The 17855-nt window shown below is 44.7% G+C and overlaps 1 protein-coding gene across 1 annotated transcript in view; it reads right to left on the bottom strand.

Annotated features, from left to right (window-relative positions):
• Nucleotides 1–5662: 5662 nt before the first annotated feature.
• The window catches only part of ADAM12 (ADAM metallopeptidase domain 12), a 679455-nt gene continuing 667262 nt past the window's right edge, over nt 5663–17855 (bottom strand). Inside the window, exon 23 of the mRNA XM_077258380.1 lies at nt 5663–8051. Coding sequence (XP_077114495.1) covers nt 7994–8051 — 58 coding nt within the window. The 3' untranslated portion in view covers nt 5663–7993. The remainder of the gene's footprint in view (nt 8052–17855) is intronic.

Genomic DNA, 17855 nt, shown 5'->3' on the forward strand with positions numbered 1-17855 from the left:
TGTACCCTGAAAGGTAAGAAAAACAAGTTAGATTATACTCACCCAGGGGCGGTCCCGCTGCGGTCTGGGTCCGATGGGCGTCACGGTCCGGGTGCGACGCCTCCCATCTTCATACGATGACGTCTTCTTCCTTGCTACTGTTGAGGGCAGGGCAAAGTACTGCAGTGCGCAGGCATCGGGAAAGATCAGAGAGGCCCAGCGCCTGCACACTGCAGTACTTTGCTCTGCCCTCAACAGGGCATATAAGTACGCCTGCGCAGGAGCCGCGACAGTAGCAAGGAAGAAGATGTGACGTATGAAGATGGGAGGTGCCGGACCCGTGACGCCCATCGGACCGGACCGCCCCCTTCCCGGGTGAGTATAATATAAATTGTTTTTCTCATCTTTCAGGTTACATCGGGGGCTTATCTACAGCATTACAGAATGCTAACACAAAATACCGTGGAGTACAAGAAACCACCAAGAAAATAAAACCAGAAAATCATTTATTAAATCAAATCAAAAATACATACAAGTAATGCAAGCCAAATAACCACCAGAAGAGGGGAATGAGTACAGAGACATACTGGCACGGCAGGCAGACCAAAATAATGGAACAATACAATGATTTTCTGATTTTATTTTCTTGGTGGTTTCTTGTACTTCACGGTATTTTGTGTTGTCATAATTGAAGGAGTATTTCACCAGTTGATGTATTTCTCTGCATTTATGCACTTATATTGGGAGCGAGGCTTTAGCCTCCCTCGGCCCTGGCATCCCTCTGTGCTTATTTGGATTTTTGTTCTAAATCATTGCAGAATGCTGTAGATAAGCCCCTAATGGAGGTGGCCGCATCTTATATGCGAAAAATGGGAAAATAACTCTTCCCTTTAAGATTGGCGAGAGTCCGAATGGTTGGACTCATTGGCACCGTTGGTCCATTCATTCTCTATGGGATTGCCGGAGATAGTCCAATACAATAATCTGTCTCCATCAGTCCCATAGAGAATAAAAGGAGCGGTGGCGCGTTTCAGAGCCCTGTCTGTGAGATTGGATGTCCCCACTGATCCGCAAGTTATCAGCTATTTGGATAGGTAATAATGTTATATTTTGTGAATAGCCTTTTAAGGACTCAACCCCTTAAACCTGGACTAAGCACAAAAGAGTGGGGCAGATTTATTTTACATTACTTTCTAAAATACATCATTGTTGGAGTAAATTGCACACATTTTATTAAATAAGGACTTATCTGAAAGTCCGAAAAAGAAATGGACGCCTCCTGTGAGCAGTTATAAATTTTCACCAAAATTATTTTCTGATGTCACAGTTTTCCTATGGGGAGAACACGCTCCCTTTTAGTAAACCTTGCCCACTTTTGCAGAGCGCAAAAATTTAATGTTGTGTACAGTTTGCATCTTTTTTTGAAAAAGCCTGATTAGAAAATGTGCTAAAAATGGACTTGTGGTGCAGATGTTACATTAACAGCATGTCAATTTCTTTCACAAATTTTCACAGCGAGTTTCTCTTTTTGCCTCTGTGTGAAATCTGTCGAAAATAAATAAAGCAAACACAAAAAAATCAGCAAAACAAATTATGTGATGTCGCCCGTGGTCGTACCATAGATTCACAGATTCACAGACGGGTTCCGTCAGGCACTTGTAGAATTTTGGCCATGTAATTCATGCTTATAATAAATGATAAGTTTGATTTTAATAATTTGGTTTATTTCCTGACCAGAAACACATTTTTTTTTACATTTCCTATTTTAGGATTATTTTCAATAATAGCAAAATACAGAAACAGTAAAAATATAAATTATTATTTAATCTCTTGCATTGGACGGATGCTATGTAATATCACATCTCTCCTGTAGAGGCCGCTGCAGGAGAAAGTTGTGTCTGCCATGATCTGCAGCGATCAGTGATCATATGATCAAATGTATGGAAACTTAACATTAAAAAAATAAAACCAAAACACTCAGAATGGTGCAAAAAGATAAAATAAGGAATATTCACCATAGAGATCCCGTTATCCCCATCCAACACTTTGTAAGCTCCCTGACAGTCTCTATACTTCCTTTTTCATATGGGCAGAGGATTTACTGGAACAGCTCAATACTGGTCGCAATGGAAACCAATATGTAATCAGTGCAGCAAGTGATTGGCTGCAGTGGTATCTTCTCTGATCAGATGAAACAGGAACTACTGAGACCAGCAGGGACCATGTGACCACTGTGGCCAGTGATTGGCTACAGCAGTCACATATCTGCTCAGATGGAACAAGTAATACGGAGACCAGCAGAGGACATGTGAACATTATGGCCAGTGATTGGCTGCAGCAGTAACTTATCTGTTCAGATGAGCCAGGAAATGCATAAACCAGTAGGGAACATGTTAACACTATGACAAGTGATTGGCTGCAGCGGTAACTTATCTGTTAAGGTGGAACAGGAAATACAGAGACCGGCAGGGGCATGTGACCACTATGGTCTGTGATTGGCTACAGTGGTCACATGTCTGTTCAGGTGGAACAGGAAATACAGAGAGCAACAGGAGACATGTGACCTCTATGGCCTGTGATTGGCTACAGTGGTCACATGTCTGTTCAGGTGCAACAGGAAATACAGAGAGCAGCAGGAGACATGTGACCTCTATGGCCTGTGATTGGCTACAGTGGTCACATGTCTGTTCAGGTGCAACAGGAAATACAGAGAGCAGCAGGAGACATGTGACCTCTATGGCCTGTGATTGGCTACAGTGGTCACATGTCTGTTCAAATGGAACAGGAAATACAGAGACCAGCAGGGGGCATGTGACCACTATGGCCTGTGATTGGCTACAGTGGTCACATGTCCACCCAGATCAAGCAGAAAGTACAGAGACCAGCAGTGGAAAGGGTAGTTCTGGGGGAACTGTAAGGGGGCATAACTTTAATTTCACACCATTCTTTACCATTATAAAACAATTTTAGGTGGCCAGACAACCCCTATAATTCCAGACGCCTGATGCCGACTAGATACTTTCTGGTTTACATGGACTGTCTATATAATTTATTGCAATAAATTAAAACCAAACTCACTCGGCGTTTTGATTCATGGTTTATTGATTGCATTTGTAGAGTACAGAATTGCATTGAAAAAGTTTTACTGGTCTGAAGGATTATATAGTAGAAACCATACATTTACAATGACCGAATCGGACGGGGTTGTGTCTGATTGCAAGAAACCAGAAACAGCGCCACTCTTCTGCACAGGCTGTGTTTGGTACTGCAGCTCAGCCTAGTTTATGATGCGTTTACATCCAAGCATCCTTCATAATCCCACTTATTTGGGTACAACAGGCCGCTATACTGTACAATTCAGTGAAGCAAAGTTTTCTTACTACTTACAAGTCCTCTTTACTTATTCAATCATTGCCCAACAAGCACGAGCACCATACAAGTGAATGAAGATGGCTGCAGACAAACGCTGCCACCTCTCCAATCACCTAGATGCAGGGGCCACTTCACGGAGATCATCCGTTCTGGAGATAGGTGTGGGTCCTAGAAGTGTATGGCATAACCCAGGAATATACCATAAATGTCTGAGGTTGATATACCCCTTAAAGGGGCCCTCCAGGAAAAGAATTAAAAAAAAGACACGTGCCTGTGAGCATGTGCAATAGGAAGCTCCTGCTGCTGTGACCTGAAATATCCTATACTCTGTACTGGCAGTCTCCAGGTCACAGCAGCCGCTCAGCATTCAGAAAGAGCAGTGTGAGCGGCCTCTTTTTAACCATGGAGGAGTACCTACTTTAGAGGCAGGACGTGTGACTCTGCTGTCGGCCCTGTGGTTCAACAGTGTATGACTCTTAGCCATTTGCTTGCTGTAAAAAAAGGTCAAATACGCTACCTCCAGCCACCACTAGGGGGAGCATACTGCATACAGCTTTATAGTGAATTCAGTATGCAGCTAGCTCCCCCTAGTGGTGACCAAAATTATATTTAGTCAGAAAAACAGATTTTATGTAACACCACATAGTTATTGTTCCTCCGTACATTAATTCTCACTCTTTTTGCGCTTGTACAGTTATTCTGCGCTCATCATAACCCAGTAGGGGCACCTTAATGAGGCTTCTATGTGGTGCTTCCATAGTACAGATAGTTGCACCCGATGCCGTTGCAGATGCGCTAGTTTCCTCTCCAGCCCTGAAGCTCCTGCACAAACCACAAGTGGAGAATTTCATCTAAAGTTTCAGACAAAAATCAGATTTATTTATTATGCTTTTCTTATATGTTGCGCCGTCATATTGTTCAACACTTTCCAGACATGATAATCACTCTCCCCATTGGGGCTCATAATCTAAAATTCCCCATCAGTCTTTGGAGTGTGGAAAGAAACCGGAGAACCCGGAGGAAACCCACGCAAACACGGGGAGAACATACAAACTCCTTACTGATGCCGTCCGTAGTGGGATTTGAACCCCGTACCCCAAGGCTGCAATACTAACTGTTTATAGCTGTCGTATGGATCTGTACAACAGCTGGGAGTGTACCAGCCCTTAGGGTGATTCCCATAGATTTAAAGGTAATCAGTCAGCATGTTTATGTTATGTAATCCGGGAGCAGCCTGATGTAGGGCCTGAGATCCTGATTCCAGCGATGTGTCACTTACTAGGCTGTGTGTTGCTGTTTTAAAAAAAAATCTGTTTTATCAGCAGGAGATTATCATTATAGGACTAGGTGTCTCATGCCTCCTGGTCCAGCCACAGTTCCACTACTAATTAGCAGCTCTGTCACTATACAGTGTACACATAAAGCAGCCAATCAGTGGTGTGGGCGGGGTTATACACAGCTCAGCATTTGAGCTCTGCTAGATCTGCAGCAGAGAAAACTGATTCTATCACAGCTATTGCACTCAGTAAACTAAGTGATACATTGGTGGAATCAGGGTCTCTGCCCCTACATCATGCTGCAGTCAGATTACATAGCAACACCTGCTGACAGATTCCCTTTAATACACATCAGAAAAATCTGTCTTGCATTTCCTCAGGAATCTGCAGCAGAGGTATTACTTATTATTGTATAGGGAGGGGAGGAGGTGAGCTGTGACATCACCTATTGTGAATGGTGGATCCTGTCTTATCTACTGTATATAGAGGTGTTATCAGTCATTGTACAGGAGGAGGAGGTGAGCTGTGACATCGCCTATTGTGAATGGTGGATCCTGTGCTATCCACTGTATATAGAGGTGTTATCAGTCATTGTACAGGAGGAGGGGGTGAGCTGTGACATCACCTATTGTGAATGGAGGATCCTGTGTTATCTACTGTATATAGAGGTGTTATCAGTCATTGTACAGGAGGAGGAGGAGGTGAGCTGTGACATTCCCTATTGTGAATGGTGGATCCTGTGTTATCTGCAGTATATAGAGGTGTTATCAGTCATTGTACAGGAGGAGGAGGTGAGCTGTGACATCACCTAATGTGAATGGTGGATCCTGTGTTATCTACTGTATATAGAGGTGTTATCAGTCATTGTGCAGGAGGAGGAGGTGAGCTGTGACATCACCTATTGTGAATGGTGGATCCTGTGTTATCTACTGTATATAGAGGTGTTATTAGTCATTGTACAGGAGGAGGTGAGCTGTGACATCACCTGTTGTAAATGGTGGATCCTGTGTTGTCTACTGTATATAGAGGTGTTATTAGTCATTGTACAGGAGGAGGAGGAGGTGAGCTGTGACATCACCTATTGTGAATGGTGGATCCTGTGTTATCTACTGTATATAGAGGTGTTATCAGTCATTGTACAGGAGGAGGTGAGCTGTGACATCACCTATTGTGAATGGTGGATCCTGTGTTATCTACTGTATATAGAGGTGTTATCAGTCATTATACAGGAGGGGGAGGTGAGCTGTGACATCACCTATTGTGAATGGTGGATCCTGTGTTATCTACTGTATATAGAGGTGTTATTAGTCATTGTACAGGAGGAGGAGGAGGTGAGATGTGACATCACCTATTGTGAATGGTGAGTCCGACGTTATTTACCTTTTAATAGCAGTGTTATTAGTCATTGGTATCCTGCCTGTGATGATAATGAGACTTCTGAAAAGTCTTCTTGAAAGGAAAGGAAGTACAAGTCTAAAAGAGCCCCAGGGGTCAGTGTGAAAATTGCATGATTTCTATTGTTTCTTTTTTTTTCACTACACCTCTACACTGCTCCTTACTGCTGTCCCTTGCTTTCAGTCTGTGTGTGTAAATGATCAGCAGGAACCTCCCAGGCCATGTGTAGGAGAGATCATGGCAGCCAGTCCCCTCCCACTAGCTCAGAGTCAATTGCAATTTAGAGCCTGCAAAGGAGAAAACTGGTGAAATAGGCAGGATACATGTCATATATCGGCAAGAAATAGTGTTATTCTTCATGTACACACAAGATATTATTATGAAAAGCTATTTGGAACTATAGTTACCCCTAACTAAAAGTGCCAAGATCAAAGTTATATAGGATATGGATGAGATATGACATCTAGGCGGCACATACAGACCCCTTCACTCCGCATACTTATTCCTTGAATTCTGGTTGTAAGAGAGCGGATACAAGTTATATTAGCACCATGTTATACAGCCACTGATACAATGTGTTCCTCTTTGTAAACTTTATTTCTATTTGTGGCACATGTAATCCTAGGAGTTCAGGTACAGTAGTCAAACTCAGCAGAATTGTATTTAGCACCTTAGTGTTATTGTTTCGTCACAGTATGTATTTTTTATTTTGTTGCACTTTACACATTGCAATTTTTTATTTGCAAATTTTGCCTTTTTTTTTTGTATAGCAACTTTTCAATTTCCTACCGTCAGATGTATGCTGCTCCTGTGCAAGGCTATGTGTCTCCATGACTACAGACTACAAATATGTACAATAGTCCAATCTTAAAGCCATGTATTATTTCCTTTAAGAAGGACGTCACGCAGGGTTTATGTATAATCTGTGATCGTAGAGACACATAGAAATGCAAAGGAACTGTACACACGGCGCAATATTTTAGATGGATTTTATCAATAAATACATAGTTTTAAAATTACGTTTTTGGGTGTTTGTCTTCACTAATGGACTGTGCTTGGTCTAAACAGTCTTCTTGTGTTGAAAAATTCCACTTAATTTATAGTCATCCAAAACTGATCCTAAACTCATGTATTGACATAGAGGTTGTCATCCTGGCTGCCTGCCACTAGAGGGAGCTAAGTGCATATCTATGTATGGTCAGTATGCAGCAAGCTCCCTCTAGTGGTGGCTACAGGCAGCCAAAATGTAACCTTTCACCTCTATTTCTAGGCAGAGGATTTGGAGCTTTGTATAAGGAAAAGAAAAAACCTCAACCAGTATAAGTTCTAATGAAAACTTAATCGACGCAGAATTTTGAACCTTTTCAGATAAAAGTAAAAACTTTAAATAAAGCCTCTGCCAACAGTCAGTGCAGACTTTGCAGGTACATTCACTGCCATAGCACCGGACTCATAGTATATTTAATACAGATTTACAAGATATCGATATATTGTAACATACAGTAATATACATGTATCTACCAAAAGCTTTATTGACTAAATGCTCACTGTAAATAGATGCTAAAAAATGGTAAAAAATAAGAGTGCAGATTTTACAAATAAAACCTCCAGTTATGAGTGTGCTTATTGATGCATACGTCTGGAATCCTTCTTCCACACAGTATACTGGAAAATCGTAAAATACTTCAAGTGTGCGAGACGTTATAAAAATATTTCCCTTCTTTGGAAAGTCATCTTTGGTTAAATATACCTAGCGCAATGCACCGCACTGTACTAAATATTCCACATAAATTAATAATTTACAAGTACCTGAGCAAGTACGTACAGCATAGCACCAAAGGCGACAGCTCAGTCCTTATTTTATAGGATATGCATCAGTTTTAGTAAATTAATAAAGTTCAGTTGAGTCAGTAAACAGACTCCAACACGCGTCGGAGCGTAGTGCAAACTTCACACGAGGCCTGGACTCCTCACTTCAGGTGGGCTGGCTTGAAGATGGGTCGATGTGGTGGGACCTTTGGAGGGGGTCTGAAAGCAAACAAAGCAGTCAGTTATCCAATGCTTTGGAGCAATGTATAATAGCCATCCCTATTCAAAGTATTCACCCCCTACTGACTTCTCTATATTTACTATGTAACAACATTTGCCTTTATTTATGGATTGACCTTCATTCATTCATTCAAATTATTAAACATAAACTAACTGAATGCAGTCCCCTCTGTTAAGTCGGTGTGAACTAGCAGCAACAGATCTTAGCGGAGAGTAATAGCACACTAATACCCACGCTGTTTTATGGCCCGGGTGACACCCCAATACATATTGACTTAAAAATTACCAGTGTTTGCAAGTTAAACCTGATTTTGGTGAACAAACAAGATTAATATATCTATAAATTGCCTTCATTTTCATGCATTGAAATTTGCCATCCACACTTTTTTTTTATTTTTTATTGGGCCACTTCACCTTATCAGCATTCTACCAGCATCACAGATATTGGATCTTCCTTTCCCCTCTCCTAGCATGCATTGCTAAGAGTAGGTATCCTATGCATCTTATCCCACCTCTCTGTTAAATGTGTATGCTTTTTGAGAGGCTGAAGAGCAGAAGCAGAGACAAAGCTCCACTTCCTGTAGAGAGACATAAACCCACCCTGAGTTCCTGTAAAGAGACAAAGATTTGGCCCCACTTCCAGTAGAGACAAATACCTGCCACCACTCCTGTAGAGACAAATACCTGCCACCACTTCCAGTAGAGACAAATACCTGCCACCACTTCCTGTAGAGACAAATACCTGCCACCACTTCCTGTAAGAGACAAATACCTGCCACCACTTCCTGTAAAGACAAATACCTGCCACCACTTCCTGTAGATAGAAAGACCTCCCACCGCTTCCTGTAGAGACAAATACCTGCCACCACTTCCTGTAGATAGAAAGACCTCCCACCGCTTCCTGTAGAGACAAATACCTGCCACCACTTCCTGTAGAGACAAATACCTGCCACCACTTCCTGTAGAGACAAATACCTGCCACCACTTCCTGTAAGAGACAAATACCTGCCACCACTTCCAGTAGAGACAAATACCTGCCACCACTTCCAGTAGAGACAAATACCTGCCACCACTTCCTGTAGAGACAAATACCTGCCACCACTTCCTGTAAGAGACAAATACCTGCCACCACTTCCTGTAGAGATAAAGACCTGCTTCCACTTTCTGTAGAGAGAAAAACCTGCCCCGAGTTCCTGTAAAAGAGACAAAGACCTGTCTCTACTTCCTGTAGAGACAATTTCCTGTCCCCACTTCCTCTGAAGATACAATAATAATATAATAATAATTTTTATTTATATAGCGCCAACATATTCTGCAGCGCTTTACAAATTATAGAGGGGACTTGTACAGACAATAGACATTACAGCATAACAGAAATCACAGTTCAAAACAGATACCAAGAGGAATGAGGGCCCTGCTCGCAAGCTTACAAACTATGAGGAAAAGGGGAGACACGAGAGGTGGATGGTAACAATTGCTTTAGTTATTTGGACCAGCCATAGTGTAAGGCTCGGGTGTTCATGTAAAGCTGCATGAACCAGTTAACTGTAAAGACCTTCCTCTACTTCCTTTAGAGACAAAGACCTGCCCCCACTTCCTGTAAAGATATAAAGACCCGCCCCTATTCCTGTAGAGACAAAGACCTGCCTCTACTTCTTCTTGAAGAGACAAAGACTTGTCCCCACTTCCTTTAAAGATATAAAGACCCACCTGCACTTCCTGTAAAGAGAAAAAGATCCGCTCCACTTTCTGTAGGGAGACAAAAACCCAACCTGAGTTCCTCTAAAGAGACAAATATTTGGCCTTACCTTCTGTGGAGACAAAGACCCACCCCCACTTCCTGTAAAGATACAAAGACCTGCCTCAAGAGACAAAGACAAGCCCCACTTCCTGTGGGACAAAGACCCACCCCCACTTTCTGTAAATATACAAAGACCTTTCCCAAGTTCTTGTTAAGAGACAGACAAGTCCCACTTCCTCTAGGGCAAAGACCCTCCCCTACTTCCTGTAAACAGACAACCCCTCACCCGAGTTCCTGTAAAGAGAAAAAGACTTGGCTCTACTTCCTGTAGAGACAATTTCCTGTCCCCACTTCCTCTTAAGATACAAAGACCTGCCTCTACTTTTAGAGACAAAGACCTGCCCCCACTTCCTGTAAAGATATAAAGACCCACCCGCACTTCCTGTAAAGAAAAAGATCCATCCCACTTTCTGTAGGGAGACAAAAACCCAACTTGAGTTCCTGTAAAGAGACAAATACTTGGCCTTACCTTCTGTGGAGACAAAGACCCAGCCCCACTTCCTGTAAAAATACAAAGACCCACTTCCTGTAGGGGAAAGACCCTCCCCTACTTCCTGTGAACAGACAACCCCCCACCCGAGTTCCTGTAAAGAGACAGACAAGCCCCACTTCCTGTAGGGGAAAGACCCTCCCCTACTTCCTGTGAACAGACAAACCCCCACCCGAGTTCCTGTAAAGAGACAGACAAGCCCCACTTCCTGTAGGGGAAAGACCCTCCCCTACTTCCTGTGAACAGACAAACCCCCACCCGAGTTCCTGTAAAGAGACAGACAAGCCCCACTTCCTGTAGGGGAAAGACCCTCCCCTACTTCCTGTGAACAGACAACCCCCCACTTGAGTTCCTGTAAAGAGACAGACAAGCCCCACTTCCTGTAGGGGAAAGACCCTCCCCTACTTCCTGTGAACAGACAACCCCCCACTTGAGTTCCTGTAAAGAGACAGACAAGCCCCACTTCCTGTAGGGGAAAGACCCTCCCCTACTTCCTGTGAACAGACAACCCCCCACCCGAGTTCCTGTAAAGAGACAGACAAGCCCCACTTCCTGTAGGGGAAAGACCCTCCCCTACTTCCTGTGAACAGACAACCCCCCACCCGAGTTCCTGTAAAGAGACAGACAAGCCCCACTTCCTGTAGGGGAAAGACCCTCCCCTACTTCCTGTGAACAGACAACCCCCCACTTGAGTTCCTGTAAAGAGACAGACAAGCCCCACTTCCTGTAGGGGAAAGACCCTCCCCTACTTCCTGTGAACAGACAACCCCCCACCCGAGTTCCTGTAAAGAGACAGACAAGCCCCACTTCCTGTAGGGGAAAGACCCTCCCCTACTTCCTGTGAACAGACAACCCCCCACTTGAGTTCCTGTAAAGAGACAGACAAGCCCCACTTCCTGTAGGGGAAAGACCCTCCCCTACTTCCTGTGAACAGACAACCCCCACCCGAGTTCCTGTAAAGAGACAGACAAGCCCCACTTCCTGTAGGGGAAAGACCCTCCCCTACTTCCTGTGAACAGACAACCCCCCACCCGAGTTCCTGTAAAGAGACAGACAAGCCCCACTTCCTGTAGGGGAAAGACCCTCCCCTACTTCCTGTGAACAGACAACCCCCCACCCAAGTTCCTGTAAAGAGACAGACAAGCCCCACTTCCTGTAGGGGAAAGACCCTCCCCTACTTCCTGTGAACAGACAACCCCCCACCCGAGTTCCTGTAAAGAGACAGACAAGCCCCACTTCCTGTAGGGGAAAGACCCTCCCCTACTTCCTGTGAACAGACAACCCCCCACCCGAGTTCCTGTAAAGAGACAAAGACTTGGCCTCTTTTCCTGGGAATATACAAAGAGCCACCCCAATTTCTGCAGAGACAAAGACCTGCCGCTACTATTTGAAGAGACCCACCCCTATTTCCTGTAAAGAGACAGACCCGTCATCCCTTCCAGTACCTATACCAGCCCCCCAGTTATCGCAATCCATCTCGGTGTCTGTGCTGCAAGAGACTGATTACACTTGACAACAGGCGGTGGACTGCATGTTACATAGAGGGGAGGTAATAACAGGATCTGTAGATTGTCTTTCATAGTATCTATCAAATGAGAACAAGTGCACAATGCCAACCCTTTTATATATGACTGTGATAAAGGGTCAGGTAGGATGGGGGATCTTCCCCCAACCTTAAAATTGTGCCTACATCCTTCCTCCAACCTTAATCTGGGCTGAGGTTCTAATGAAAAATCTAATATAGAAGATTATCTTACAAGTTCAGTCGCACCTTGATGTTTTAGGACATCAAGTAAAATAAAGAAAAAGCACAATTTTCCTGCTTCTCAAATATACAGATTTCAGTGGGACCATCCTGGATCCTGAGCACAGTCCCCCTATCTTGTGGTCTCGGTCCCCCTATGCTGAGCAGGAGAGGTCTCATTAGACAATGATCAATCTTGGCGGAATAATTACATGGAACCTTCCTTTGGATTGCGACTTTCACATCAGTTCTAATGGGAAAATTGCGGTATTGAAAGTCAATGCGTGGTCTGAAGCTTAGAAATGACAATTAATGCTGCCAATAGGTGACACCGTCACTTACTGATGCTACAAATGACGGTAGGGGGATCTGGAGTATAGAGGAGGTGCATCCTAATCTGGTATGTTACTGTATATGGGGTTGTGCCAGAAATCCAGTATGATGTGCTGTAGTGCCCACTTTATTTGCCCCTTGTACTTGACCTTGTAAATAGTGACGAGCAAAAGCAGGACAGAAAAACGTGTAATTGTCCATAATATTATGTATCGCGGTACAGTATACACGTTATACAGCTTTAATATATCGCAGACATAGGGTAAGTGCCGCACAGTGGTTGCAGTCACTGTACCGTCATGGCGGCGCTGTCATGGTTGTCAACCGATCTGAAAGTGGTGGAGCGTCATCTGGTCCGAGCAGTGTTAGCTAGGATCGAGGGGGTGATTTACCATCTGGATATATTGGCCATCGTGCTGCTGCTGCTGCTGAGATTATGAGGCCATAATAAGAATTGACATGCCATACCAAGCTTTATTAGTAAATGCCGTCCCCATTCCTTCCAGTTAGGAAAATTAGTGACCCGTCATCATTGCAAACCGAACAAAATGCAATGTAATGTTCTAACGATTACCATTCTCGTCTCCGCTTTACATATGTATTGCACTGATTGTGTTTTAATTGTGGAGCTCAGGTACAATATTGTCACAGTTCTGGAAGCGACAGACATTAGGGGGTGGAATCTCCTCCAAACAGTTGGCACAAAAAAAATAATTTAATTCTAATATAACAGTGTATTTGTGGAAACATTAAAAGTACATGAGGCGCGTCTGTGCACATCTCCCCCATAGTGACTTCTGATTTTTAGTACTTCTTCCACTCAGAAACAATGTGCTCGCTGTCATGCTTCGAGGGCTTTCCCTTTAGTAATGGGATAGAGAGCTCTTAAAGCACCACTCCGACGTTTGTTGTTTAGCGCTGGAGTGGTGCTACTAATCTAAGGTCCCTTCCCCTGTCGCCTTCTTCACCTTTTATCGGCACCGCTCTGGCCCCACAACTTGTGACTGGCTGGAAGTCATAGGTAACAGTCACAAGTGCTCAATGCAAGTCTATGGGAACTAGAATGAGGTGAAGGTGAAAACAGCGGGTAACTATAAGACAGGGACCTTAGATTAGCAGCACCACTCCAGCGTTACAATAAGAAAAAACTGCTGCAGTGGAGTTTAAGGGTATGTGCACACGCTGCGGATTTTGCTGCGAATCCGCAGCGTTTCCGCAGCTGCGGGTCCGCAGCAGTTTCCCATGAGTTTACCTTACAATGTAAACCTATGGGAAACAAAAAACGCAGTGCACATGCTGCGGAAAAAAACACTCGGAAAGGCAGCGGTTTACATTCCGCAGCATGTCACTTTCTGCAGATTCTGCAGCGGTTTTACACCTGCTCCAAAAGAAAACCGCAGTTGTAAAACCGCAGGTGGAATCCCAGAAAAACCTAGGTAAATCCGCAGCAAAAATGCAGCGTTTTTGCCCTGCAGATTTATCAAATCCACTGCGGAAAAATCTGCAGTAGACCATTCTACGTGTGCACATAGCCTTAAAGCACTGTGCTCGATCATAGTGTATGGCTATTCAATTACAACTGCACAGTCCTGTCTATTCTTTACCTGTGAGTCTGCAGTCCTCTCTATCACTTCCCTACACAGCCCTCTCTATTTATTCCCTGAACTGCCACACACTTTCCCTCTATTCTCTCTGCACAGCCACAGTCTCCTCTATTTTTTCCCTGCAGAGCCGCACAGTCCTCTCTGTTCTTTCTCTGCACAGCCGCACAGTCCTCTCTATTCTTTCCCTGCACAGCTGCACAGTCCTCTCTATTCTTTCCCTGCACAGCCGCACAGTCCTCTCTATTCTTTCCCTGCACAGCTGCACAGTCCTCTCTATTCTTTCCCTGCACTGCTGCACAGTCCTCTCTATTCTTTCCATGCACAGCCACACAGTCCTCTCTATTCTTTCCATGCACAGCCGCACAGTCCTCTCTATTTCCCTGCACAGCCGCACAGTCCTCTCTATCCTTTCCATGCACAGCCGCACAGTCCTCTCTATCTTTTCCATGCACAACCACACAGTCCTCTCTATCCTTTCCATGCACAGCCGCACAGTCCTCTCTATTCTTTCCATGCATAGCCACACAGTCCTCTCTATCCTTTCCATGCACAGCCGCACAGTCCTCTCTATCCTTTCCATGCACAGCCACACAGTCCTCTCTATCCTTTCCATGCACAGCCACACAGTCCTCTCTAGCCTTTCCATGCACAGCTGCAGTCCTCTCTATCCTTTCCCTGCACAGCCGCACAGTCCTCTCTATTCTTTCCATGCACAGCCACACAATCCTCTCTATCCTTTCCATGCACAGCCGCACAGTCCTCTCTATCCTTTCCCTGCACAGCCGCACAGTCCTCTCTATTCATTCCATGCACAGCCACTCAGACCTCTCTATCCTTTCCATGCACAGCCGCACAGTCCTCTCTATTCTTTCCATGCACAGCTGCACAGTCCTCTCTATTCTTTCCATGCACAGCCGCACAGTCCTCTCTATTCTTTCCATGCACAGCTGCACAGTCCTCTCTATTCTTTCCCTGCACAGCCGCACAGTCCTCTCTATCCTTTCCCTGCACAGCCGCACAGTCCTCTCTATTCATTCCATGCACAGCCACTCAGACCTCTCTATCCTTTCCATGCACAGCCGCACAGTCCTCTCTATTCTTTCCATGCACAGCTGCACAGTCCTCTCTATTCTTTCCATGCACAGCCGCACAGTCCTCTCTATTCTTTCCATGCACAGCTGCACAGTCCTCTCTATTCTTTCCATGCACAGCCGCACAGTCCTCTCTATCCTTTCCCTGCACAGCCGCACAGTCCTCTCTATTCATTCCATGCACAGCCACTCAGACCTCTCTATCCTTTCCATGCACAGCCGCACAGTCCTCTCTATTCTTTCCATGCACAGCTGCACAGTCCTCTCTATCCTTTCCATGCACAGCCACACAGTCCTCTCTATTCTTTCCCTGCACAGCCGCACAGTCCTCTCTATTCATTCCATGCACAGCCACTCAGACCTCTCTATCCTTTCCATGCACAGCCGCACAGTCCTCTCTATTCTTTCCATGCACAGCTGCACAGTCCTCTCTATTCTTTCCATGCACAGCCGCACAGTCCTCTCTATCCTTTCCATGCACAGCCACACAGTCCTCTCTATTCTTTCCCTGCACAGCCGCACAGTCCTCTCTATTCTTTCCCTACACAGCCGCACAGTCCTCTCTATTCTTTCCATGCACAGCCACTCAGACCTCTCTATTCTTTCCATGCACAGCCACACAGTCCTCTCTATTCTTTCCATGCACAGCCACACAGTCCTCTCTATTCTTTCCATGCACAGCCACACAGTCCTCTCTATTCTTTCCATGCACAGCCGCACAGTCCTCTCTATTTCCCTGCACAGCCGCACAGTCCTCTCTATCCTTTCCCTGCACAGCCGCACAGTCCTCTCTATTCTTTCCCTACACAGCTGCACAGTCCTCTCTATTCTTTCCCTGCACAGCCGCACAGTCCTCTCTATCCTTTCCATGCACAGCCGCACAGTCCTCTCTATCTTTTCCATGCACAACCACACAGTCCTCTCTATCCTTTCCATGCACAGCCGCACAGTCCTCTCTATTCTTTCCATGCACAGCCACACAGTCCTCTCTATTCTTTCCATGCACAGCCACACAGTCCTCTCTATTCTTTCCATGCACAGCCGTACAGTCCACTCTACTCCTGAGCACAGCCGCACCGACCTCATGGGTGTTACCAAACCACTTGATTACCCTAGACCACTAGGTATGTTGGTATTGTTTCTTTCAGAACCCCAAGTTAACCAAGAATTTTGTTGGCAAGCTATTCACTAACCTACACTGCTATTAAGGTCTGCATAAAATTATTAAGAGTTGGTTCACTCTGTGCAGATGCGCTGCAGATTTTGCAGGTGGATAGTATACGGTATATTAGAGGTTTTACAATATCTCATCCACACACTGAAACAAATCTGTGCAGAAACTGACTTGAAGTGTGTATTTTTATGCTGTGGCATGTCAATATATGTTGGAGATTTTCACTCTGGATTTCTGCTTTGATGTGGTCATAAATCAGAAGAGATAAGACTTAGGGCCCCTTTCCACTTGCGAGGAAAACGGACGAGTGCAATCCGATAAAAAATCGGATTGCACTCGGACCAATGTTATTCAATAGGTGTCTTTTCATTTGTGATTTTTTTCTCAGCCGAAATCGGACTGAGAAAAATTTGGATCGGCTGAGAAAAAAATCGCAGCGTGCTGCGTATTGCTGCGATTCTTGGACGAGACTCGCCAATGCAAGTCAATGGGTGCGAGAAAAAAATCGCACAGCACTCGCACCATGCGAGTTCTGTCCAATTTTTACGCACCGGTGTCCTTTGAAAAGCCGGTAATTCAGCGCGGTGTACAGTAAAATCACACTGACAGGTTAGAATAGAATAGATATATACACATAGAATAGGTATATATACATATATATATGTCAGTGAGACACCTATATATGTATATTTATATTTAATGCAGCGCTAGATAGCATAAAAGTCGGTAATTCAATTGCCGGCTTTTCATTTCTCCTTCCCAAACCCGACAGGATATGAGACATGGATTACATACAGTAAACCATCTCATATCCCTTCTTTTATTACATATTCCTCTTCACTAATGTAAGAAGTGTCTGTGTGTCAAATTTGGGGGCTCTAGCTATGAAATTAAAGGGTTAAATCGCAGAAAAAATTGGCGTGGGCTCCCGCTCAATTTTCTCCGCCAGAGCGGTAAAGCCAGTGACTGAGGGCAGATATTAATAGCCAGGAGAGGGACCATGGTTATTGGCCCCCCCTGGCTACAAACATCTGCCCCCAGCCACCCCAGAAAAGGCACATCTGGAAGATGCGCCTATTCTGGCACTTGGCCACTCTCTTCCCACTCCCGTGTAGCGGTGGGATATGGGGTAATGAAGGGTTAATGCCACCTTGCTTTTTTTATGTGTTTTTTGCACTTTTTTTCCAGGGTGCAGTTGGGCCCATTTTTGTCTTGTAAACTGTGGTGTCTGTTCACATGGGGTGCATTTGGATAGCGCTGGGCAGGCCCGCCTGATCTAATAGAAGGGTGTCACTACTAGGCCTGCCTGGATGCTGTGCATCTCCATTGTGTGAACAGCGCCCCATACAAGTCTTTTATGTGCAGCAATGTGCCAAGCAGCCACCCCCTCCATTAATTTGGTAGGTTGTGAGTGGCTGCTTCATCGGTTATGCTGCACCTGTGTTTTTTCTATCACATGGGTCCACTGCATCCTGAGAGTGCATTTGTTTGGTGGCCTAGGCAGGTAAGCATCTCTGCCTTGTTTTGCTGTATTTTCTATTTTTGG

Source organism: Ranitomeya variabilis, chromosome 4 (assembly GCF_051348905.1).
Source record: "Ranitomeya variabilis isolate aRanVar5 chromosome 4, aRanVar5.hap1, whole genome shotgun sequence".
Classification (NCBI taxonomy): Eukaryota; Metazoa; Chordata; class Amphibia; order Anura; family Dendrobatidae; genus Ranitomeya; species Ranitomeya variabilis.